General features: G+C 38.4%; 1 protein-coding gene across 1 annotated transcript in view; it reads left to right on the forward strand.

Annotated features, from left to right (window-relative positions):
• The window catches only part of LIMA1 (LIM domain and actin binding 1), a 107,315-nt gene extending 84,147 nt beyond the window's left edge, over nt 1-23,168 (forward strand). The window contains exons 7-10 of the mRNA XM_006900267.1: nt 5,241-5,298; nt 7,057-7,166; nt 21,169-21,302; nt 22,169-23,168. Of these exons, the coding sequence (XP_006900329.1) occupies nt 5,241-5,298; nt 7,057-7,166; nt 21,169-21,302; nt 22,169-23,168 (1,302 nt within the window). The remainder of the gene's footprint in view (nt 1-5,240; nt 5,299-7,056; nt 7,167-21,168; nt 21,303-22,168) is intronic.
• Nucleotides 23,169-27,148: the final 3,980 nt, after the last annotated feature.

Here is a 27,148-nt window from a genome sequence, read left to right on the forward strand (position 1 = left end):
AAAAACCAGAGGTGGTAGCTTGCTGAGGAATTGCAGGATAGCTCGTCTGGCTAGAGCATGAAGTACAGAGAAACAGAGGTGAGAGGTGAATAGAAGCAAGAGGGCCAGGGTGAAGTCTTGAAAAGCTTTCAATGTTCCTCTTTAGAGTTTGTATATAGTCTTGAAACAGTGGGAAACCATTGGAAGATTTTAACCTACATAAATTAGAGTTCTATATACTAATCATTAAATTAATAATTTTGTTTGATTAACGATATTTACATCATAAATTTATCATTTTCTCTTCTAACCCAGTATTTTATCTTTTTGGTTTTTTTCAACAATATGATAATCAACTGTTAAGTTAGATAAAGAGACAAGATTTTTCAAATTTGCTAATAGTGATTAATCTTAGGAAAAATGATGTATCCTGATGTCATTCTTAAAAAAGATGTTATTGTTAGGTGCTTTTGTATTGATCCCAACTCACAGCCAACCTGTGTGCAATTGGTTGAAACTTTGCCCAGTCCTGCACCATCCTTATAATCTCAGCTGTACTCAAACCCAATTCTAGAGGTGGAATTGGTCCACCTCTTTGAGAGACCTTCCTACCCTTCATTGACCAGCTACTTTTCCAAGGATGGTATCCTTCCCCAACTACTCGCCCCCCCTGGTAACATGCCCAAAGTGTGTGAGATAAAGTCTCACCACCTTGCCTCTCAGGAGCACTCTCACTAAACTTCTAAGAAAGGTTTGTTTATTATTTGTCAATTCATGATATTTTTTTTTAAATGAGGAAGTAATTAAAATAGGCCCTCAACAATAGTTCTCAAGCTTATTTGACTACAACACTTTCTGAAAAGTATGATGTATTGACAGACTACTAATAGGAACTTAACAGATACTCTACATACTTGCATCAGAGTATACATATAGACCCTAAAATTTAATTCAAACAAAGAAAAACCAAAAGAAGAGAAAAAAAAATTAACTCATAAAATAGAAGAAAAATGGAATTATGTTTTATAAAAATATCACAAGTGTAGGTTTAAATAATAAGACAGAAATGGTTGACAGTCATGTATTACATGATCATACTGTGACCACATAGATTGTATACATTCCTGCAACACTGAGCTCCGGAATGAGTAGGTAGACTATAGGTCATGTACTGTCTTATTAATTAGACTGTACAGTTTTTTGAGGCTTGGCATGTCATTTTCAAATGGTAGACTATTAAGAATAACTAGAGTAAATATGTAAGTAAATATCTCAGTTTTCTAGTGCTGCTATGACAGAAATAAGTGACTTCAAAGAACAGAAATTTATTTTCTCAAAGTTCTAGAGGCTGAAAGTCCAAATTGGGGTCCGAGCTTCATTTATAGCTTTCTTCTCAGTAGCCCCAAATGTCCTTTGGTTTATAGATAATCCTCATAAGACATCTGTCTTTGTGCAGGAGTCTATTATGGAATCTGTTCTTTTTATAATTAAGAAATTACTCGATTTAGAACCCAGGTTACTTGAGTATGATCTGGTTAGCATAACAAAGAAAACCTTATTTCCAAACAAGTATTTATCTATAAGATAGGGGATAAGAATCCAGCACCTATTTTGAGGACTCACATTTTAATCCAAAACATTGTTTTTCTCAAATACCATGAAATTTTTTTAAGAGAAAAATACACCACCAGCCCCCCACATCGAAATTGCCCCATCTATCCTAGGAGCTTAGTTTGGGAAATAATTACCTGGAAAATGTTGCTCGGATTGCCCTTAAATCTAATTTCATGTTTCCTTCTTTATTGTCTTCATGCTGATTTGAAACTGAACTCTGAGCTAAACTGGAGGATCAGAACATTTTAATTACAGTCTAAAATGGAATTAGTGCAACTGAATTACAAATCAGAGAGTGGGTGGGAAAGAAAGGCAATAAAGATGATATATATTCTTCAGGCATATACTCGGGTTTATAAACCCACGGCTGCCTTAAAATTCATAAGATGTTTCAAAACCTTTGTTTTCCTTTTGGCTGTTTGCCTAGCTTTTGTTAACCAGTACCTCAAGTATTATTTGCACTTTGGCTTGTTACGAAAGGACATTAATTCTAGGGCAAACTTGCTGAAATGGACTACTTTATCAATGTATTGCTCCTCTCTTTCTCCCCTTGTGAATGGCATTTTTCTTTTAATGAAATGCTTGTGCAAAATCTCATGTGCTCTTGCCTGACTGCAGTGAAGTCATCTGGTTGGGCATGTGCAATGATGTCATAATTGGCATTGAGTTTACCTTGAAGGTTCAAGGCAACCAAATTAGAGGTGAGAGAAGAATGTCCTGGTTTGGCTGCAGCTACTAATTAGAAAGAATTGAAGTGCTTTTTATGATGATACAAAACTTTTCAGATAATTGATTTTATATTGATATATGAGATCATATACCAGGGACCAGGATGTTATTTTTAGGATTTGTTTTATTCCATGTCAGAACTTTTGTAATGAAATGAGAATAGTTGAAAAACCAACTGACTTTAGTAAAATTCATATGTAGTCAGCCAACAACTCCATTGCAGATTTATTATATGAAACTGAGGAGGACCTGAAGCATTTGCTGCAGAAGGTTAAGGACTGAAGCCTTCAATACGGATTGAAGCTCAACATCAAGAAAACAAAGATTCTCACCACTGGGCCAATTGGCAGCATCAGTATGGATAATGAAGAGATTGAGATAGTTAACAGTTTTAGTTTGCTTGGCTCCATAGTCAATACTCTTGGTACCAGCAGCCAGGAAATCAAGAGACGAATTGCGTTGTGAAAGTCAGTTGTCAGGGACCTCTTCAGAATACTGAAGAGCAACAATGTCAGGCTGGAGACTAAGGTTCACCTGATCCAGGCTGTAGTCTTTGCAATTACGTGCAATGCATCGGAGATCTAGATAGTGACTAGGGATGATAAAAAGAGAATTGGTGCCTTTGAACTGTGGTACTGAAGAAAGTGTTGAATATACCATGGACTGCCAAGAGAACAAATAGGTTTGTCCGGAGTGGGTGAAGCCAGGGTTCTCCTTGGAGTCAGGAATTCCGAAGCTTCATCTGACATACTTTAGACATGTTGCAAGGAGGGACCAGTCTTTGGAGAGGGACATCATGTTTGGGAAAGAGGAGGGACAGTGCAAAAGAGAAACATCCTCAATGAAATGGATTGATTCAGTGATTGGGGTAGCGGGAGTAGGTGTGTTTGAGACATGAGGTTGGCACAGGATAGAGCAGGATTTAGGGCTCTTGTACATAGGGTCACTATGAGTTGCAAGCAACTCGACGGCACATAACAACAACAGCATGGACATCAAACCCCATGTCTTCTGTTTTAAAGAATATTCCATTAAAGTCCACCTATTGGTATATTTTAAGTGTGGAGGAAGATACAAGAGTCTCAGTTGTCTAGTGCTGCTAGAACAGAAATATGGATGTCTTTAACAAACAGTAATTTATTTTGTCATATTGCAGAAGGCTGGAAGTCCCAATCCAGTGTGCTAATTCTAGAGAGAGTTTTTTCTCTCTCTGCCGACTCTGAAGGAAGGTCTCTTCTAATCCTTTGCTGCAGGGCAAACTTCATATAATTTGGGATCTCTAATTCTTCATCACTAATTCTTTCTCTCACTTGCTTCTTTAATCTCTTTTTTTCTCAAAAGACATTGACTCAAATCTTGCCTCATAACCATAAGAAGATAAAGGTAAATAACCCAGTTGAAAAATGGGCACAGGATATGAACAAACACATCACCAAAGAAGACATTCAATAGCCAACAAATACAGGAAGAAATGTTCAAAATCCCTAGCTCTAAGAGAGATGCAAATCAAAACAACTATGAGATATCATCTCACCCCAGTAACAATAGCAAAATTTAACAGAGCAGCAAACAACAAATTCTGGCAAGGTTGCGGAAAAACTGGAACCCTTATTCACTGTTGGTGGGAGTGTAAAATGGTGCAACCACTATGGAAAACTGTATGGCACTTTCTCAAAAAGTTGCAAATAGAGATGCCATTTGACCCAGCAGTTCCAATACTGGGTATATACCCCAAAGAAACCATAACTGCCACCCAGGAAGATATATTCACACCCATGTTTATTGCAGCTTTGTTCACAATCGCAGATAGTTGGAAACAACCTAAGTGCCCATCAACAAACAAATAGATAGGGAAGCTCTGGTATATTTACACAATGGAATACTACGCTGCATTGAAAAACAAGGAACTCATGCAATATTATTCAAAATGGGTGACCCTGGAGGACATTACTCTGAGTGAAGTATCTCAGTCACAAAAGGACAGGTGCTACATAATGTCACTATTGTAGAACAGGACTGGCAATCAGGGTTGGAGTGAGACTGAGAAAAATTGGATAAATTATGTATACTGCATTGAAACATATGAGGGAGAGAACTGTTTGAAAGCAATATATGATTGGGTATTATGGTTATGACAAGAGTCCAGAATTTGCCTCATTAGCATAACAAAGACAACCTTTTCCTAGATGGTATTATAACGATGGGCATAGAGGTTAGGATTTACAACACATATTTTTGAGGTAAATGATTCTGTTCATAACAATCTAATTCATTCCATAATAAGGAAGTAATTTACGTAAATTGGTTTCTGAGGGGAAATGCATACCTACATGTAAAATTTGCCATCTTGTTAAATGCTCGTGTTTTAAAACTGGGATTAAAGGAGAAACTCTCATTTAAGAAAATATCTGAGGTTGGTTTTAAATAAATTTGTGTTCTAGCTATCATAAAGTCTTCTGTACTGGTAAGCTCGTTTCACTAGAATACATTTGGTTGGGAAATAAGGAATGTGAGTGGAGGGAGGTAAGAGTAGTTCCTATATTTAAAGACTTTATATTGCCTCAAAGTAAATTATGGTGAGCTTTTCTCTCTCTGATAGAGAGCTTTTCTTTTACTTTGTATTTGGAGAGAGGAAAGATAGGGTTTAGATGTTCTTTTATATAAAGGGAGATGATGCACACTTTTGGCAGTTGAGTGCAGTCTGTTTCTCATGTTGCTCTGTAATTGAGAGACGTGTTAATATCCTCATTAAAGACATTTTGCTGCCTCTTGTTTAAATGCTCAGCTGTTCTACTGCCCGTTATTTCCCCCAGGCAGCCAGAGATGACTGGAGTCAGCAGGTTTTTATGGCATTACCAGCAGTTTGCTCTTTTATTTTTAATGTGATTCTTAATCCCACCCCTTTTTTTTTTTGCTAGGTTTCTGCAACTGAGAATAGCCTGGCATTCCATTCCTCCTCTGCTGAAGATGACTCTCGTAAGCATTTGGTCTTAGAGCTTGGAGGTTAAGGTCCATTCTGTCTTTGGTTCAGGAATGTCCCATTACTGTCTCAGCGCTGAGAAAAGTAGCCTATTAAATCCAAAAATTTAGCTCATCGAATCCTTTTCAGTTTTAAGGACTGATGCCTGAATGCCCTTCACACATTTCATTGCTTAAGGAGAAATTAAGTTCAGTTAAATATGATTGAGTTGGGGCAAAATTAATATTTATGAGTTTGGTGTTTGGGGTTTTTTACTTGGATTAAATAGTCTTTATTGTAGAACAGGGTTTCTCAAGCACAGCATAATTGCCATTTGGGGCTGGGTAAATTTTGGTTCCCCTGATGATGGAGATAGTGCAGGTGATGTTTCTCTCATTACATTTATCTTATCTTTTTTATCAAACCCTTTCAGGATTAAAACTGTCTAAACTAATTTTGAAGTTTAGTTGTAATAGATGTTTGGTCAAGAAGGGTTTTATTCATTTGCAGAGATAAGAGTTGGAATTTGAGTAACCTTCTAGAAATATCGTTTTTATATTAATCTAAATATGTAGTCTACTTTCCAGCTATTTTTCCTGTTGAAAGAATACTGTGTTGGTTTATCACATTAGAATCCAATTTTTGAATCATTCTGAGCGTCATTTCTATCATATACAAAAACTTCGTGTATTTATTTTACTATGTCCTCATTTGATTCTGATTTTCCATATAGTGCTTAGAGATGCATTTGTGATCTTTAGCTTCTCATCAGGCTAATTGGTTTACTAGACACACCACAATAATTAGAATAGAAATCTGAGCTAAGAAAGAGGACTCTAGTAAGCCCTACCTTAAAACTGTAGAGAAAAACCTGCCTGCCTGAATCCAAGAACATTCCTTTTGCATTCATTTTTCTTGGACGGAAAACATTTTCTGAGTTGTTTTTTTTTTTATTTTTATTTTCTGAGTTTTTACTAGGTTGTCAAAGCTTTAGTTCTTTGTTGCCTCACCTCTAGATTTTGAAGAAATTTTGTGGTTCCTCCATAGCTGAGTAAATTACTTCCCTCACCTTACCCCTTCTTTGATTATGAGAAGAAATCTAATAGCATTCTTTTCCATAAACTTTTTTTTAATTATTTTAATTTCATTTGTGTGTGTGTGCGCGCATGTGTGTGTATGTGTGTATGTACCGTCAAATCAGATCTGACTGGTACAGGAGGACATTGTCCCTCCTTCTCCTTCGAACCTCACACCTCTGGGATTGCAGTGCAGCTTCTGCCACTAGGCCAGCAGAGCTTGTCTCTTTTCTGTAATCTTTATCTACTAATACCCAGAAAAAGCTTATTAGAAAGAAAACAACATCAAAGTACACACAAGCAAAGTATGATATTTCTACCCTCATGTGTCCCTACTTCCCCAAAGCTTCTGGGGTCCTACTGTACCTCAGAAGGAGTGATAGGGAGTACTAGCTACCAAAAAAGATGTTTATGTCTACAAAACAGGCTTTTAAAAATGGCAGTAACTATAGAGAAGATTCTTTATGCAGGATAGTTTGGTTCCATGCTGTGTATGGGAAAGGGTTAGTGATAAAGGCTCCTCTCTGAGAACTTACATTTGAGAGGATTTGAGAGAATGTAAGGAGTACAGCTTTTACAGCAGAAAAGCAGTGATTTTTGATGTTGAAAAGATGTGTCTTTAGTGGAGTTTGCTTTTGAGAGAACGTCTGAGACTTCGCATGAGGAATATAACATATTTTCCTTTTGTAACTAAACTAGATGTCTCCCAGGTGAAGAGTGAGCTTCAGCAATCTGACCATCCCAAGCAGTTAAGTCTAGATACCAGAGCCTCCAGCCTTTCTGAGAGTTCTCCACCCAAAGCAGCAAAGGTATGATACCTATTTGTCTTTTGAGTCTTGAGATACTATTTACTTCTACTAGTAAACAATGAATTGGAAGCTTTTGGTTTACTTGAACCAGAGTAAATTGAGGCATTTATAATTACGTCATTTATTATAACCTGCTTTGTCTTTCTTAAGGATGATAATACCAAATCCTTTGTCCTAGAAATCATGTTCTCTTGTAGGGATATTCATACCAGGGGTGGAAAGTTCACTAATATCTCAGTTTGAAATCTGGAAAACTCATGAACATTTCCATAAATCCAAAAGCTAAATTAATCTTAAACTTTGTTTTTTGAAAAATATCCAAGATCATAAATTGTGGATGAGAGCCTCAAAATGGGAAATACAAGCCATCTGTTAAAACTAAAATCACCATATCACATGGAGCACTTTGTCATCCTAAAGATGGTGGCTCCCCAGCCAGTGGACCATGACTTGACTGATTATTAGCATATAGAAAGAAAGAACGTGTCATTAGAATGAAATTTTCAGATCCATGTTCTGTGGAAAACAGTAGTCAGGAAACAAAACTCTCATTGTTGTTTTGTCAGAATTGACTGATTACTGACCCTCCAACAGTTTTTCAGAGGCTATAAAACACATAGGAGGAGATTGCCCATCTTCCTCCTGTGGAGCAGTTGATGAATTTGAACCTCCTGCTTTTTGGTTGGCAACATAACATTCTACTGACTAGTAGACCATAAGAGCTCTCATAACATTTAAGTTGTTGTATACAGTCAAGTCCAAACAGACCCAGAGCTGACTCAATGGAGGGTTTTCAGAGGCAGTTCATTTGAACAGGAAGAAATTGCCCATCCTTCTCCCGTGGAGCTGATGGATTCAAACCATGTGCCTTTGGGATTGCAGCACAAGCTTCTTACCAGTAGTACAGTAGACCTCAAGGGTGCAGTAGCAGATGTTAAAGAATGAACAGAATTCATCTTGGGCCCCTTAACTGACCCCTTTTAGTTGCATGCATTTCTAGCAGTGCTAGTATACATATTTGGATTAATAACCAAACATATGCGATATGTCTTACTATAATGTCTTTACCGTCTGATACTTTGGTAAGGAGCCTGCTTTTTTTGGATGATGTTATTGTCTGTTTGTTTCTTTTAAATATTTTTGGTTTTGAGAGAAACTCCTCAGGTAGATTTAGAGATAAGTGGGTGTGTGCAGCCCAACTTGGTGCGCATAACTACCATGTGTTTATCTCCCAGCTGTCTGCATGATCGGCCTATGTTTTAATGGACAAAAGGACATAGATGGAGGTTTGAAACAAAAGGAAGGGAAGATGCAGGCTTTAAGGAAGTGGTCAGAAGGGAGGGAAAGAAGGTAAATAGGAACATTTTCAAGGAAGCAGAGCTATGTGCAGAAAGTAAGGTTTATTGAAAAGGAACAGAAGGTAAGGAGAATTGCAAAAGAAAGCCAGTAAAAGGAGAACAAACTGGGTTATGGTGATTGATTCTGCGCATGTATTCACCACGATGACCCTCTGTCCTGGCTTTGAGGAGCTGCTTCTGCTGTCATCAGCGCTTTCTTTTTCTGAGTGTGGGATCCAACAAAGTAGCAAATGCCACGGGGTTCATTTCCTTTCCAAAAGCAAGCCTGCCCAGATGTGAGTCCTTGGGTTGTAATTCAGGATCAAGAACAACCAGTAAATCTGACTTGGCCACAGAGTCTATGTAACCAAGGGAACTGGGGAAATTCCATTATAGTTTAAGAACTAAAATCTTTCCTTTCGTGTATTTAAATTCACACCCGAATCTTAGTCCCTGTTGAGAGTACTTTCTAGACCTTTGAGATCCCTCCTAATTGAGACAAACCTGGATCTAAGCTAATGAAAGATGTACCAAGGAATATACCTCATTTAAGTCTTCTCTGGCCAATGAAGGAAGAAACAAAGGTGAAGCTCCCTCTGTAACGGAGCGAGTCCCCAAAAAGATCACTGAGCCAATTAGCCGAATTGTTGTTGTTGTTGTTGTTGTAATGTGCCATCGAGTCATTTGCGACTCATAGCAACCCTTTGTACAACAGCCCTAAACCCTGCTCTATCCTGTGCCAATCGCATGGCCTCTGACACACCCATCCCGATTACCCCAGTCACTGAATCAATCCACCTCATAGAGGGTCTTCCCCTCCTGCGCTGTCCCTCTACTCTACCCAGCATGATGTCCCTCTCTAAAGACCTGTCTCTCCTTACAACATGTCCAGAGTATGTCAGACGAAGCCCCAGAATCCTTGCCTCCAAGGAGCAGCCTGGTTTAACCCTCTCTAGGATGAATCTGTTTCTTGGCAGTCCATGGTACATTCAATACTCTTCTCCAGCACCACAGCTCAAAGGCGTCAATTCTCCTTCCACCCTCCCTAGTCATTGTCCAACTCTCTGATGCATAACAAGTGATTGCAAAAACCATGGCCTGTATCAGGCGCACCTTAGTCTCCAGAGAGACACCATTGCTCTTGAGTACTTTAGAGAGGTCCCTAACCGCAGACTTTCCCATCGCAATACGTTTTTTTATTTCCTGGCTGCTGGTGCCAAGAGTGTTGACTGTGGAGCCGAGCAAACTGAAGCTGTGAACAATCTCAATCTCTTCACCATCCATCCTGATGCTACCGATTGGTCCAGTGGTGAGAATTTTTGTCTTCTTGACATTGAGCCTCAGTCCATATTGAAGGCTGCAGTCCTTGACCCTCTGTAGTAAGTATATGAGGTCCTCCTCAGTTTCAGCGAGCAGGGTTGTGTCATCTGCATAACGCAGATTGTTGATAAGATTGTCCACCAATCCTAATGCCACACTTCTCCTCATAGAGCCCAGCCTCTCAGATAATCTGCTCTGCATACAGGTTGAAAAGGTATGGAGCCGAATTAACAAAGTTTATTTCGAGTTTGAACCCGGGCTCCCACGTGCTGACACAGCAGCATCCAGCCGAGAGCCCTGAATTGACATCTGCCCCTCCTTTTATACCTCTGCTACTCCCCTACCCAACCATGCATGCCATGAGTGGCCATCCACAGTAGTTTGGGTATTTGTCCACCTTCAATTGGCTAGCCATAGCTCAGGGAAACAGTTTGGAAACCTATTTGAATCTTATCGGTTACTTCAGATACAGGAATGCTGAAAAATCCCTTGTGCCCTTAAAAAGAAGAATTCCACGTTATGGCGGTTGATCAATCAGGGTGGGATTTACCACAGGTGAGGGTTGTTTGTTTGCTAAAAAACCACTCAAGCGGGTGGGGTGGGGTTAACTGTACTTTACCAGAAACTGAGTTTCTGATAACTGGTCCTTTCATTCCCCACTGGTTTTTCTTAATAAATCAAACCATTGATTTATCATTTTCAGTGAGATACTGATAATGGGTTTGAGCCATAAGGATTTAAGGTTTTACATTCCCTAAGACCTGAGACCTTCGGTCACTTTTATTTATTAACATTTTCCTTCCTTGAGTTGTTCATTGCCAAGCAGATTTTTCTAATCAAGATGGAGTTAGTCTTGCTGGTTTCACAGTACGGGGCTAAGCTTGCTTTGCAAGTAAGCCAGGCCTCTGATAGTTCCTCCTATGGGGTGCTGTCTGTCTTTGGGGGATAAGAGAACTCAAACTCAAGTTGCCCGTCATTGGGATAAATAGCAATTTATACTACTCCCTGTCTTAGGATCATGAGCAAGTCTCTTTCCTTACCTGTCATTGGCTCACATCCTGCATTTGCCTGGGGAGGGCCTTAGGTTGAATTTTATGTACTTTACCCAGCAATTCTTTATAACGCTTGGCTAGTATATGACCAACACAAGGGAGGATCCACAGTATACCTGTTATAACAATACAAAGAGCAACAATCATAAAAAGAAGATTTCTAAATGAAGTTACAGAAGGAAACCAGTTTTTCAGATTTTTAAAAATTAGACTAGCTTGTTCTGCTGGAGCAATATCTATATCTGGGGTATTCTGCATTTCTATAATTCTTTGGTGCAAATCATACAAATCAAGAGAATCATTATTAGATATCTAATCTCCTTTTAAATGAGATACTATTTTTCTCCAATCATTATCTGAGCTATTATATTTCAATTTAGTAACACAAATAGAGTCATATGCCACATGGCATCTTAACTTTTCTTTCATTCTAATTTGTTGCACCATGTTTCCTAATACATTTATCGTATCATATGAAGCTTTTAATTTCTTCATCTACATTTTCTTGCTCTACCCAATTTTTTTGTCACATTATGCATTAACCCATTTACAAACTTAGCAGTTTGAACTTCTTGAGCCAAAGCTACAGCAGAAGTAGAGTCAGTAGCAATCATAGAGATAAGAGAAACAATTCCTACAATAACAAGACCTATAGCTCTTTTTAGCTCTAGATGACAACTTATATAACTCTTTTAAAACTTGCAAGCTTTTATCATCACACCAAATATCATCTAACTTTACCGGTGTCATAACAAAAGGAGGATTCTTCAAAATAACAACTGAATCATCCTTGGTAATAGAGCTAATACAGTTAGAGATTTTACAATGAGAACAACTTACATTATATTTTGGATAATCACCAGTGATCACATTATTACCAATTAATAAGACATATGGTTCAGGTACATAAGACATAACTTTGGCATTTGTGACATTATCTCCCTTACATTTATCTTTTGGGATACAGGAAATATTTATCAAATCCATACTAGCAACTAATTTCCACAGTTCAGTTTGAAAGTTCTTTATATCAGTAGTCCACATTCCTCCCACAAATCCTTTCCTAGAAAGTCCGGGACCATATGTATGAAGAGGCGACCAGTCTCCAAGTGAGGTAGCATTCCAACCGTTGGTCCTTTAAAAGTTATATTACCAGTTAGATAAAAGAATGGCCATACCGCTGTTACGATAACATTTTCTCCAAGGTGGTTGCCAGATGCCAGCACGACCTTTCTCAAAACATGAGGGAAAGTTGGCATCTGCTGGAAAGATGGCGTTTATTCTACCTGCTCCATATCTGGAAGCTCGTCAGTTGGAAGCTAAATAATTCAACCATACAGTCCATGATGGGTTTCCACTGCAGATAAATAATTTTTGATAGTAGTTTTTGAGGATTGCAAGGAAACTCAGCCCCATGACACATAGTAAAATATTCACAAAAATTTTGAAAGCTTTTGCTGGTATAGCTAGGAGTGTTCTAAATCTAGATTATTCTAGGAGTTTCCAACATAGAAAAAGCTAATAAACAATGTTCCACAATGTATTTAGTTGCTTTTTCCAATAAACAAGATATTACCACAAAACCAGAACTGATATTAATAATAACATGAACAATTTGCAGTCTTTCAAATTTGGGAATATGAGCCGCATTCACCCGTCAAACACAATCTGGCAACAATCCTCTAGGACTCACCCTAAAATGTGGAACAGGTAACAGAGACAAACACCCTACACATGATTCTACAATACACTTAACAAACTCTTCCAAAATATGAGACACCCCATTCACTATAGCATAATGACTATGATGAAATTGTTTTGCTTTTTCTAAATTAAATCCATTAAACATTTACTAGCCAATTTATTTTATTTCACTAAAGATCCTGGCAAAAAGAATGAGACTCAATATGACTGACAAAAATATGACTATTCTTTGTCTAATTAACAATTGTATATGAAGAAATAATTACAAAACCATAGAATTTTTGCTCTGATAATATTCACTGTACCAATAATTGGAAGTGCATTAACTATGTAAATTATATATGTTTATATATAAAACCATATATATATATTGTAGACTATAGACTAGGGGCAATTATTAGTACTTGCTCAACATCTTTTAATTTGGCCTGTAGTGCTAAAAATGATGAACATTCACCTATTTTAAAGATTTCCAATTGGTTCAAAAACAGCCCTTTCTCTGGAAGATTCATCAGTAAATATTACAAGAGCATCAGAAATTGGTTAACAAAACTTTAGGAAATAATTTATCTTTTGGATAACGATGAGTAATTTGACCAGGATAATTGGCTAATGCAGTTATCCATTCTGAACAATATTGATAGAGCCAATTAACTAGTAAAGCATTATAATGGACAATGATTTCATAAGGTCTTATATCAAAATATTGTCTTTTCTGACTGTGCTATTAATCGAGGTACGGCCTGTGGACAAGTCTGCAAAACCTTTTACATGAACAAGATAAATGAATTCATCTTAAAAGAACATTCTGTCACAATACAGCAGTAGGAGTATTTCTAGTATCTAAAATACACAGCAATAACTTTCTACTATGATTTATACAAGAGAGAACAGGAAGAGATAAAATCCTGAACTTCCTTCAAAGCCCGATGAGCCTCCATAGTTAATTCTCCCCTAGAATTAGGATCATTATTTCCAATTGGAATATAGGGGTCCGGCTCAGTCAGTTCTAAGCATGGCTTAATTTAATTAATATTGTGATACAGAACAGACAGCGTGAAAAACAGGGGGCCAATGGCTCCCATGATGAAGGCCCCAAGCCATGCTTCTCTGAGTATTTACTGAGAATAACAGGGGAGGTAAACAAAGTAAAATCATAAGGAAGTACAAAACAAAAATAAAGGATAATGGTGAACTCTTTCGCAGATAAGGACAAGTTCCTCTTTATGCTAATCTCAGTAGGGAGGGATTCAGTTGATACAAACCAAGAACAATGTTGACTCCTAGGGAATGCCTTAGTGCCACAAGGTGACCTTCAGCTTGCATTAAGCCTAATTTCCTGATATAGCATTGAATTTGACATTGAGGTTTAACACAGTTCTCCTCCATCCTTGTTCCCAAATACATACACTAAAATTCACTTTCCTCTAAACCTTTTACAACTTATTATACATCCTTAATTTAGCTTTTACTATCTTTCATATTCTGGCACTACCAGACATTCTATTTCAAAGCAAAACTACTTTCATTTTTACTCTTAAACAAAAAATGCACAAAACTTACTACCAGTTTTCCTGCTTTTCCCCTTGAACTCCATACCACGTCAAAACTTTCAACCCCATCCTCAAAATGATATACCACCCAAAATGCCATAGTTTAATAACTGCAATTTTTGACTACTGTATAATATCAATAATAATACTTTTATCAGACCTGTTAAAGCTAAAAAATAGCATGTAATTCACTTTCTGTACTAATTTACAAGGAGATCCACACATCTATGTAAGGAATTTGATCCTGGTATCCCGGGAGGCCATACGCTATGGCTCGAACTTCAGTTGTGGGGCCTATTTCCAGGGTCCCCTCTGCCAGCCCCTTGACATTAAAAGTGGGCCACTCTAGTTCACAAAACTTCCTTAGAGTGAAAGCATCTACTTGGACACCGTATCCAGCTGCCCTGGAAGAGAAGTCTGAAAAGTTAGTTAGTTACCAAACACTCCAAAGGGGACGGTCTTTCCACCCTTGACTGTCCTGCTCCCATTTTCACTTGCACCTGTTTTGCTAGCGTTGTTTGTTCCAGAACTGAGTAGAGAAAGAAAAGAGCCACACAAATCCACAGAAATAGAAAGATACTGTCGACAGAAAGACCATTGACAAACACAAATTCACAAAAGTAGCAAGAGACACTGTTGACAACAAAGACCATGACAAAACCTGAGTCCAAAGAAGGGCCTCTCCCAACCAGTAGACAAAAGAACACTGTTTACGACAAAAACCATGACAAAACCGGAGTCCGAAGAACAGCTTCTCCCATCCAGCGGACAAACGAACACTGTTGACAAAAACCATGGCAAAATCTGAGTCCGGACTGACAGACCTGGTTCGAGGGGTGGGTTTCTCTCACCTCCCACCTGTCGAATGTCTGAGGCATGGGCCTCTCTCCCCTGGGATTCCGAACTTGCGGGTCACCAGACTGGCGCAAGCTAATTCCGAACTTGCAGGTCAAACCTGGGCTCTCGCATGCCAGTGGCATCTACCCAAGAACCCCGACTTCCACACAAGCTAATTCCAGGTGACCCCCACTTTCTCAGACACCTGGACCTTGGCAGTCGTCACTGACGCGGTCTTGGACTGGAAGTTATGCAGCGTCCTGCCTTCCAACTGTCCAATTCAAAGCCGGGGTGCACCAAACAGAATACAGATTAACCAGTTATCAGGCCTGATTTACCAGGTAGGAAGGTTCCTACAGTGACGTCACAGTTACTCCGTTGGCCGGCGATCAGGGTTTTGATAAATTTAGGGAGATCTCACTGGGGCCTCCAAATGTAATGGAGCGAGTCCCCAAAAAGATCACTGAGCCAATTAGCCAAATTAACAAAGTTTATTTTGAGTTCAAACCCGGGCTCCCGCGAGCTGACACAGCAGCATCCAGCCAAGAGCCCCGAATTGACATCTGCCCCTCCTTTTATACCTCTGCTACTCCCCTACCCAACCATACATGCCATGAGTGGCCATCCACAGTAGTTTGGGTATTTGTCCACCTTCAGTTGGCTAGCCATAGCTCAGGGAAACAGTTTGGAAACCTATTTGAATCTTATCAGTTACTTCAGATACAGGAATGCTGAAAAATCCCTTGTGCCCTTAAAAAGAAGAATTCCACGTTATGGCAGTTGATCAATCAGGGTGGGATTTACCACAGGTGAGGGTTGTTTGTTTGCTAAAAAACCACTCAAGCGGGTGGGGTGGGGTTAACTACTTTACCAGAAACTGAGTTTCTGATAACTGGTCCTTTCAGAAAGATGTACCAAGGAATATACCTCATTTAAGCCTTCTCTGGCCACTGAAGGAAGAAACAAAGGTGAAGCTCCCTCTGTACCTGCCTCAGAGCAGTGCCTTGTTCTGTGCCCTGATCACATAGCATATGGTTTGCCTTCACCAGATAAACACCTTAAAATTTGTGTGTTGTCTGGCTACTGGAGTTTATTGGCTTGGCCTTTTAAAAGGTTTTTATGTATTTGTGGTCCAGAGTCCAAATGGTCTTGGTAGCTCACCTTTACCTCCTGTACACAAGATACTCTAGTAAATGTTTATAGTAAAATTTGCTAGCCTAACTGCTGTGACTTCACTTTGGGATTTTACATACAACTAAGAATAAACTTGTTCACTCAGAGTGGGGGTTTTTTGGGTCCCAAACTTCCTGGAAACAATAGAAACAACAGCAAAACCCCTGCTCTTTAGTACCTTTCTGTCTGCTATTGAAAATAGGAAATCAAATGTAAAGATGCAATTCATTTTAAATTTTAGCTAAATAAAATAATAACACACAAAAAAATACCGGTCTTAGGACTTAAGAGTCTATTTTGGATTGGCCAGATAGTTCTCAGTTGATGAGACTGAATCCTACTGAAGTTGAAGTTATAGCTTCAGGAACAGAGCTCATGCAACAATGAATAAATGGAAATCCAAAGTCTCTGTAAACTTTAATTAAAATTAATTTTATATATATAAAAGAACAGAGCTCAGAGTACCCTATGGGAAGGATCAGCTCCTTTCCACTTTCTTTGAGCCTCTTACGTGTTGCCATCTCATTCAGTCAAGTTATCCTTCATATGTGCTCATAGGAGAAGAAAAGGCAAGGAGATGTGACTGGTTGTTCACTGTGTTGAACACTTGCTTGCTCCACTTTGTCCAGAGCAGCCTGGCCCTAGACTTCCTCTGGCCAGTTTTGCTGAAGGCTGTGGAGAGAAAACATGGCAGAGTGCATGAGGGGGTGCACATTATGGAGTCCCCCACTGTGCCTTGCCAGCTGGCCTCCGTTATAGACAGGATGGAAGGTTTTATTTGTTTTGCAAAGCTATCAGAATTAAACTAGAAAGGATTATTTAGAATCCTTTTTCTCCCATCTATTATTACTGCTTTCCTGGAGCACTATCCTTTCCTTTCACATGTAGTCTATTTAAGATATAAATGTTTCTCCAAAAATGCTTTCAAAATGAATTGCACAGAAAGCCAGGGAAAGAGTTAAGACGGCACAGTGCCAGTCCCAACCACTTAGTGTGTGGTGAAGAACTTGTTTTATTACCTAGATGCTTTGCACAAATTGGAAGGTGGAATTCGAGGCATTTTGTAGTATTCAGCCTAAGGGATAAAGGCCTGACATAAAGAAAACAAAAAACAACCCCGCAGATTTTTCTTCCAATTTTGCTATGTCTGAGGGCTGGCAATGCAGTGATGAAATGCTTAGCTAGTGACAAAAAAAAAAAAAAACCAACCCAGCAGTTTGAACCCACCAGAATCTACTCAGAAGAGAAAACCTAAAAATCTGCTCTGAAAAGATGGGTAGCCTAGGAAATCCTTATGAGAGTCTGACTCTCCATATGCGATTGCTTGGAGTTGGAATTGACTTGATAGCGCACAACTGAAGCTGGTTAGCTTCACTGCCTGTTGCCAGTTGCTGTCCCTCTCCCACTCCATACAGCTACACACTTCGTCTGAGACCTTTACTTGATGGACAAAGAGAAGAAAGTAAATAATGAGAGTCATGCACTTACTGAAAAAATAGCTTTACATAGATACTGATGATGCCTTTCATGCACTCATATAGGAAAGATACGAAATTGTTCATGAATATCACTTATTTATATGTGACCTCATTTGTTCACGAATATTCTGAAGATCTTACTTGACTATTTCAATTTGAAACAAAGTGAAGACTGTAAAGTGTTCAAAGTGCTGTAGTGAGATTATTTTTCATTTAGGTTAGGATCTGCTCTCGTCCCCAAAGTTTCTTTTGGTTCTGAAAATGTAGCATTCTAGGAAAACATAGAAGTTCTGAGTTCAGAATTCTGCCCACTGATTATGTGAACTTTAATAAGGCACCTCACTTCCCAGTACATTAGCTTCCACATGTGAAGGTGGATTTAAGGATAGGTGATGAATGGAAAAAATACATATGTTTGTATCTTCGCTTGCTAACTGAAAAAAAAATATATATTGTAGAAATAGTAAATGTCTAACTTTCAAATATTGGCGGTGTTATAAAGATAGTGGTGCCAAGTGGAGAGCATACCATGAAGGCAGAGGCAGGATGTATGCCAGGCCTACCATAATGGTAGAGATTTTTGGCTACTGACTATGCTTCCTGTTGCCTGAATAGACACAAGGGGCAATTACAGAAAAGTGGCTGAGAGCCCAGGACAGAGGAAATAAAGGAAGGGCACAGCCGCAGCCACCATGGCTTGGCAAATTACTATGTTAGGACCCTCTTGTCTTTATGAAATGACAAGGGTCTCTTAGGCAGCTGCTGCATATGCCTTAAATAATAATGAAAAGGGTTTGTGTAAGAAATGAGAAAGGATATGGGCTCTGATAGGCCTGGTTACTTAGAAGCTTGAAGCTGGTCATTTGAACCAGCAGTCTATTGATCGGATGTTGAGGAGGAAGAATGACTTGTGTGGGTGAAGACGTCTTTAGAGAACCATTGTGGGTCAGGTGTGGGAGGTGTTAAGACACTAAAGAATTGTTAATGAGACACTCCTTGTGTGGGATCAGGTTTATAATAGCTCTGTCTCCTGGGATAGGATATATTCCAGCCTCAGGTAGATATAAGTGAGAATGATTTTACCAGGATTAACACAGTGACTTAAAAAAAAAAAGAAAGAAAATGTGGGTTTATTCTTGGGTCTGAGTCTACAACTCAATTTCAGCTCAGCAGCAGTAAAACGCTCCAAGCACCAAATGCTGTATATTCATCGAAGGTTCCTGTTTGTCTCTTCCAGCTTCTGCTTCCTGCTCCCGGTACCTAATTTCTGCTCCTGCCTTCTACTTTTCTCCTAATGTGAGCTCAACTTTCAGCTTTCTCTCAGGTTCTCCTTTCTGTTCACTCGGCTGAAACCTCCACAGTGTGTCCTCAGTGTATTTGTAAAAGAGATTTTCTCTGTATCCCTCCACTCCCCTAAATAGATTAAGAGGAAATGTATTTCCTCTTTTGTATGTGAAATTTATGTCTCCTGTTTTGTCTTCGCTAATTGGAATGAGTACTTAGCCTCCTATTTCAAATGTTAAAAAATTGGGACTCTGCCATATAGATACAAAAGGTTTTCAATCTGATAAATACATTTATTACTTTCACATTGTATGAATTGTGGTTTGTGCCAGCTCTCTCTAGTGGCTTCTATGGCACCATTATATTCCATTTCAGTTTTGCATTTTAATGTATCTCCTGCTTGCTAGACAAGGACCTAGTCCTTGTAGAAAAAAAAAAAAAACCACATTAAAATTGCAAATATATATCTCCACGTAGGTCCCAGAACTGACCATATAAAAAGAATTCTAAGCTCCAAATAATGCCTAATTACTTATAACACATTTACTACAATGACGTTTAGTGATTGATCACACTTAAAAATACCTCCCTTATATTTGACATGTGCCAAAACTCTTGGCCTATAGTGAGGAGATCTGTAAGCTGTTTCTACTCAGTTCTGCTTCATTCTTAAACCTCTTGGGTGCTGTTTGAGAGCTTATCACTGATTTTAGTAAATTCTCTTTTATAGATCTTTTCCTTTGCTTTCATTTTATGCTCATTTTCTACTATTGTTTCTGGTCCAATTTACTTGAAAACTATTCCTGTTTTGTTGTTGTTGTAACTTTTAATGATTCATGTGGCAAGTAGACCAGCAAATCTTGAATTTTTTAATAGGCTTTTTTTTTAATTGAAGTCCTATCTTGCCTTCAACCTGGCTTATTTAGGATTATTGTTAACAATAATTATTATTACCTACTCAGGCCTTGGGCATTAAGGCTAATTACTTACTATTATTTATCACTGTACACTTTCTAACAAAAGCCCCTTTCCAATATTGGTGCCCGTCAGTGGACAGGAGTCCACTGTAACTTTAGCTGCTTTCTACATCTGCTAATTGACATGTTTACCCAGGGGCAAGTCAAGTGACTGACTTGTGATCCCTTCCCATACTTGTGACCCTTTTCTTTTTACCTCCCTCCCCAAAGCCTTGTAGTCATTTCTCATCATGCAAAAACTTATGATGATGATAATATTGTTGGGGGAAAATCTGGCTTTCTTCAGTGCTAAAATACCAGTTGTTTTATGATCTTTAGAATTAGTTTACCAGGTAAATTCCTACCCTATTCCACATTCTACAGACAGTTCATGAATTCGCAATTATGACCTTTCCATCCTCGTTCCACTGATTCTGTTCTTTGGATTTTTAAAGTATGATAGAACCCACAGCTTTATTGAGCTTATGTTTCCTTTTAGAATCTCAATGTATAGTTTTCCTCATATAAATAGTTCCATCAATGTCAGTTTTGATCAGTTTTTTTTAAAAAATTATGCCTAGCGGATTGAATCAAGATTATAAGCAGAGGACTAAACTTGGGACTCTCCATGACATTATTTCACTGGCCCAGGTTCCAGCCCCAAGGCCCGCCTAGATGAGGAAACCATAAATATCATAAATATGGCTTCACCTCGCTAGCATTCTGCCTCTCCACTATATTTCCTTTCTTGGAGGGAGGTCCAGCCCTTGGGATATAACTTTCTAATAGAGCTTTTTACCTTAAAAAAAAATAATAATAATAATTAAATTAAAAAATATATAAAAAATAAGCCGAGTAAAGGATATTTTACCTAAGTATTTTTTCCTAAAGGGCCAAAACGAAACTTTTTTTTCCTGTAAATTGATCACCTTCAGAATCTGGTCTTCTAATATTCTGTTCTGCTTTTTACTTGCCTAATGCTCCCCATCCTCTCTTCCTAATGTGTGTGTATGTGTATATTTGTGTAAAAGAAGGGAAAGATAAGTCTTTCTCTGAAATTTTGCTCAAATTCCATCTATCCTTAGGGGCTGCTGCTACACTTAGGGCAGTCAGACAATTTGGAAAAGAATTCAGGAGCGATTAGGACTTTAAAGAGTCAATTGATAGATTTATGGTTCACTTTCCTGTTAGAGTTGACAGGCATGCTAAGAGCAATTTTAGGCTACAAAATAAATTCTAGGGCCCATTTCAGCAGATAACTAACTCTTTATTATGTTCTGGTTAAAATTGTTGATACTTTTTTCCTAGAAATTTCAGGCACCAGTGAGAGAGACCTGTGTGGAATGTCAGAAGACAGTCTACCCAATGGAACGTCTCCTGGCCAATCAGCAGGTGTTTCACATCAGCTGCTTCCGTTGCTCCTATTGCAACAACAAACTTAGGTAAATCAGAAGAAAACAGGACACCACCTCTGGAGAGTTGGACCACTCCAGGAAGTCTTTGGCTTTTAGAACATTGGCCAGAAAAACTGTTGTGTTACTAGTGTTCTAATGAAGGCCGTTGGGTGAATTGGGAAAAAAATACTAATGGCAAGTGTCTTATCTCAGATTATAGTGGTGTTTTTCTTGTTACAATTTTATATTGATTTTGTATTAGAACTGAAGTTAAAAAAAACCCTTCAAACTTTAAACTCTTTGCGTGCGGTCAGAACCATAGCTGACCCTTCAGTAGTTCTATGAGGTTATAAATCAAACAAGAGGATATTGCCCACTTTTCTGCTCACGAGTCTTCAAAATTGCGGCACAGCTTCTTACCATTAGGCCACCAGAGCTCCCTATTTTCCTATTAGCTGTAGTTATATTTTATTCACTAATGCTATTTCTTGAGTGTCAGCGGATTGCAGAGCATTATACTGATTCTTACAGAAATATATTTTTAAACTATAATACAGATTGGAAATACAAAGAAATACCATCATAAGCAAGTATATGAGTCACCTGAGCTAAGTGGAGAAGACTTCTTGGAAGAGTAATTCTTTGACAGTTTTAGCAGAAAAGAATGAAATAATTTTAAAAGGAGGCATATAAATTAGGTGGAGGAATGACATGTGACGGTTCAGAACTAGAAATGAGCATGTGCTTAAAAATACTTCAGAGGAGTTAAGGGCAAGGTGACAGATTCCATTTTAAAGATTTTTTTTCTCACTTAGCATCTTCTGATAATATTCATATTGCCAGATATTATTTGCCTGTTGGTGTAAATAAGAATATTCAGATTGCTAACTTTATGCTTTTTCTTTTAATGACAGTCTGGGAACTTACGCATCTTTACATGGAAGAATCTATTGCAAGCCTCATTTTAATCAGCTGTTTAAATCTAAAGGCAACTATGATGAAGGCTTTGGGCATAGACCACACAAAGATCTGTGGGCAACTAAAAATGAAAATGAAGACATTTTGGAGCAGCCAGCTCAGCTTCCTAATGCAGGAGAAACTCCTCAGAGCCCAGGAGTAGAAGATGCCCCCATTGCTAAAGTGGGTGTGCTGGCTGCAAGCATGGAAGCTAAGGCATCCTCTCAGCGAGAGAAAGAAGACAAGCCTGCTGAAACCAAGAAGCTGAGGATTGCCTGGCCTCCTCCGACTGAACTGGGGAGTGTAGGAAGTGTTTTGGAGGAAGGACTCAAAGTGTCAAAACCCAAATGGCCTCCTGAGGATGAAAACAACAAGCCTGATGCTCTTGAGGATGTAGATCTAGATCTGAAGAAGCTAAGACGATCTTCTTCACTGAAGGAAAGAAGCCGCCCATTCACTGTAGCAGCTTCCTTTCGAACCACTTCTGTCAAGAGCCCCAAAACCTTATCACCTCCTATCAAGAAAGGCTGGAGCCTGTCAGATCAAAGTGAGGAGTTTGTAGGAGGAATAGCTGTAGAAAACGCCAAAGTCTCAGAGAAGAATGGGAGTGGAGAGAAATTGACTTGGCCAAACAAGGAATCTGAAGGAAGAGAGGCAGGGAGGAAAAGTAAAGAAGTTCATGGTTTTGAAATGGAGAGTGAGAACCTTGTTGAAAATGGTGCAGATGTCGATGAAGATGATGTAACTCTTTACAAACAGCAGTCTCCTGTAGAACTCAAATCTCCAAATTGGTCCAGCTTTGTAGATAACACCTCCACCAAAGAATTCACTACACAGAATCAGAAATCCCAGGATGTGGGATTCTGGGATGGAGAAGTAGACAAAGAGCTTTCTGTAGAAGAACAGATAAAGAGAAATAGGTACTATGATGAGGATGAGGACGAGGATGAAGAATGATAATTTACAGTGGTGTTGGGCCTTAAATTGGTGGTAGTGTTAGTAAGCCTCTGCCCTTTATCAAAGTGATGCACATAAACAGATACCTTAATGTGAACTATAATTTATGTGGAAATAGCTTTAGAAAACAAGTTCCCATTTAAAAAAAAATCCCTTACTGCAGCTTAATTAAAACAGTTCTAAATGTTCAAGATAACATTAATTAAATCCTCCATTTCAACAGAGATGGTGTTCATAAAGTGGTCTAAGATTATATAAACAAAAGAAAGGAAATATTCCAAATTATGTAGTCTGGAATCCACTGTTTTCCAAAAGGCATGTCAAAGTAGATAGCTAACTAGTATAAGGTTAACTCTACAAGTATATTGTGGCATTAGGAGCATGGAGAAGGGATTAGGGACCTAAACATGACTGAATGCACTTTAGTATAAAGGGCACAGTTTTAAATTTTTTTTAATAATACCAATGTAATTGTTTAGTATTCATCTTCTAAGAGATCAAATATTCTTTTTTTAAAAATTTAGATAAAGTTTCTTAACTCAGATATATAAAGGGGAATTTATTCTGCATCCTATATTCTAAACTGCACTCTGAACTAGATTATTGAAATATAAAACAAAGCCATCTTTTAGAGCAACTCTTGAAGGAATTTAAGAAGTGACTCACATGCTTTGGTGCTTGGAGGGATCCATAGCCTCCTGAATATGCTATGATGTTTGCCAATTTGCCTCTATCACAAGTGATTGCTTTCCTCTCTGGAGGTATCTGTCCTTCTCATAAATAACTACTAAAAACTGCAATATTTTTGTCAGATCTTTTGGATCACTATTCACTGTGCTTGATGGTACAGTCAAGAGAGAAACTTAAATGAGCAAAAAGAAGCAGAAATAATGCCTTAAAAACCACTGAGCGAAGACTTCCCAAGCCTTGTATTCCATTTCTGATGTCCCCTTTCTGAGATAGTAGGTTTTTTAAAATACTTATTAACTCTGAGATTTATTGATTTTATGATAAACAATGTTTTCTGGGTGCAGTTAAACCAACTATAGCCTTTTTCTTGGGATGATTTTCTGTATTTAGGCTTTGAAACATTACAAAATTGAAAACACTTATTGTACATAATTGATATTCCAAATTGTATGTGCGATGAGGAGGGGTGTTTTAAGCTATAGGCTTTTCTCTGTACTGCATTTATAGAGATTCACACTAATATTTTTTAGAGATGTAAACTATTCTGCTTTCTTAAAGTCTTGCTTGGCCTGAAACATTTTTATTCAATAAAGCTTTTCATTTACATTTGAAATGTTCCGCATTCTTTTTTTTTCTGTCTTTTAAGAATCTACTTTTAACTTAACTCATTTCTCTTAAGTCAGAATCGACTCAGTTGACCCTCCATTGGCTTTCCAAGACTACAGAGGAGATTGCCTATCTTTCTCCCTCAGAGCTAGTGGTGGATTTGAACCATTAGAGGCTCAGTCTTTGGATTAGCATGACTTCCTGGGGGGTAGGCCATCAGAACTCCCTACTTTTACTTTGTTGTCATTGTGTACTGTTGCGGCAGAACTGACCCATAGCTGATCCTTCGGTAGGTTTTTAGGTAATCATACAGGAGGAAAGTACCCATCCTTCCCCCACGGAGCAGCTGGTGGCCTGAACTGCAGTAGTTTGGAAAGAAAGGGTAGATGAATTTTCCATTTCTATTAGGGGGTGAGAAGCATTATGAATATATCTCACCAGTAGATGGTAGTGTTGGGCTGATCGTGGGCTTACATTCCGAGAGCAAAGACAGTTTTTGGAAAATGAAGGCAACTTGGCCAGATAATTAATGTGTACCTTCAAAACAAGCTGTTTGTTTTTTACCAATCCAAGATCCAGTGGTGAGTCTTAGTGTTTATTTTACTCAACATTTGATAATTCACTTTACTATTATGCCTAAATGGGATTTGTTTTCCACTCCAGGGAGTAATGTATTTGTTTAATTTTCTTACCTGTCGAGACAATTGGTCCAATTGTTAAGAGTTTTAAATTGTTTTTGTGGGTTTTTTAATGGTAGGATAGTTGTTTAGTGCCCTGAGTTCATTTTTGTCTCCTAGAAACCCTATATGGAAGATTAAAACTGCCCCATGGGGTTTTCTAGGTGTAATCTCTTCAGAAGCATGAGTGGCATCCACTTCCTAAACAACATTGTTCTGGAAACTCTATGAACTTTGATAGATGACAATAGTTATAGAAAAGCTTCAGACGTTTTGGCCATAGGGTTGCTATGAGTCATGCTCTGCTCAAAGGCAAACAACAACAATTTCTTCAGGAGCATATAACCAAATCTTTGTCACACAGAATCACTGGTTGAGTTCAAACTGCTATCCTTCAGGTTCAACAGCTGAGTGCTTAACCATGTGTTTCTTTGGGGAGAAGCATGCTTTTGAGTCATCAGTTACATTTTCAAGGGTGTTTCAGGCCATTGTTTGGTCTTGTGAGCGGATGTAGGGTACTTTGTGGTTTTGCACCCATTGCAATGAAGGTTTTTAGAAGTTCCTGTTCCTTGAACAGTTAATGCAGAAGACCCTATTGCCATTTATAAAATATATCAAGCCCTGGTTTGCACTTAGCTTCTGTTATTGTGTGACTCATTGTTTGCTTCATTAACCTACTCATGTGACCAGAGAAGTCTGGGTGCCTAGCATTTATGAATATCAATTGAGTATCACTATGTGACAGGTACTTAAGGAATAAAATTACCCTTAAAAGAACCATTTTCTGTGCCTTCCAAGAACTAAGACATATCATTACAGGCACAGAGGCTAGAAACAAGAAGTAGCACCATAATCAATATAAGCAAAGGGATGTCTTGTCAAGAAAATGACTAGATAACACTAAACATTCCTAGAAAACAACTTGCAGCCAAACTGTTATTCATTCCTCCTCCTCTTCAGCTGTCTAGATGAAGTTGAATCTTGTTTGGACTTTGTATGTCAATAGTGGGAGTTGGATGATGATTTTCTGTAGGATTAGAAGGAAAAGGGTCCTGCTTAGCTTTGGAAATGGCTAAGGAGACTGTTCCTGATTGCTATAGGACCAGCCTGGTTCCAGCAGTTTGTCAACCACATCACTTTTCACCAAAGTGAAAGCTATACCAGTTTGCTTTCATTACGTATGGGGGAATAATACATTTTCTAGGAACCATTATATTGAGCAATGGTACAAATGGGAATTTTTCTCCCCTGAGGATAAAATTGTGAATAGCAGTCCTGCATGCCAATTTAGCATGTTCTTTATTCTTTAGAACTCTGATTTAAATTCACATAGGCCAAAAGATTTTACTTCCTCTGAAAGTTTATCTTGAATACAATACGAGATACTGGTTATCATTAAGCTATTGCTGGAGTTTGAAGAAAATTATTTCAGACATTCTCTGCAGCAGTAACATCATCTGTAGTTTCTGAGAACTGAGAACTACAGCTTCATGGACTTTTATGTCAACCTAGACAGATTTGTTTGTTCTTTTGGCAGTCCATAGGAGGATGGTAAAATTCTGTCTTACATTCTTATCAGGATGTTACTGGTAAAGGCCAGTCCTTGAAATAAGCCATCCTTCTGGGAAAGGTAGAAGACCAGAGAAAGAGATGACCCTCAGCAAGATGATTGACTAGTGACTGTAACAATGGAAATCATAAGGATAGTGCAAGGTTCCAGTCTATTATTCATAGTGTCACTATGAGCCTCAGTCAGCTCAATGACATCTAACACCACCACTACCTCAACTTGCAGAATTAATCTCTGGATGGGGCCAAGAAAACAATTTTAACAAACTCTGCCTGATGCAGATGACACAACCCTGCTTGCTGAAACTGAAGAGGACCTGAAGCACCTGCTGCAGAGTGTCAAGGAATGCAGCCTACAATATGGATTGAGGCTCAATGTCAAGAAGACAAAGACTCTCACCACTGGACCAATTGGCAACATCAGGATGGATGGTGAAG

This window comes from Elephantulus edwardii, unplaced genomic scaffold (genome assembly GCF_000299155.1).
Source record: "Elephantulus edwardii isolate Elephantulus edwardi_28Jun2011 unplaced genomic scaffold, EleEdw1.0 scaffold00278, whole genome shotgun sequence".
Lineage (NCBI taxonomy): Eukaryota > Metazoa > Chordata > Mammalia > Macroscelidea > Macroscelididae > Elephantulus > Elephantulus edwardii.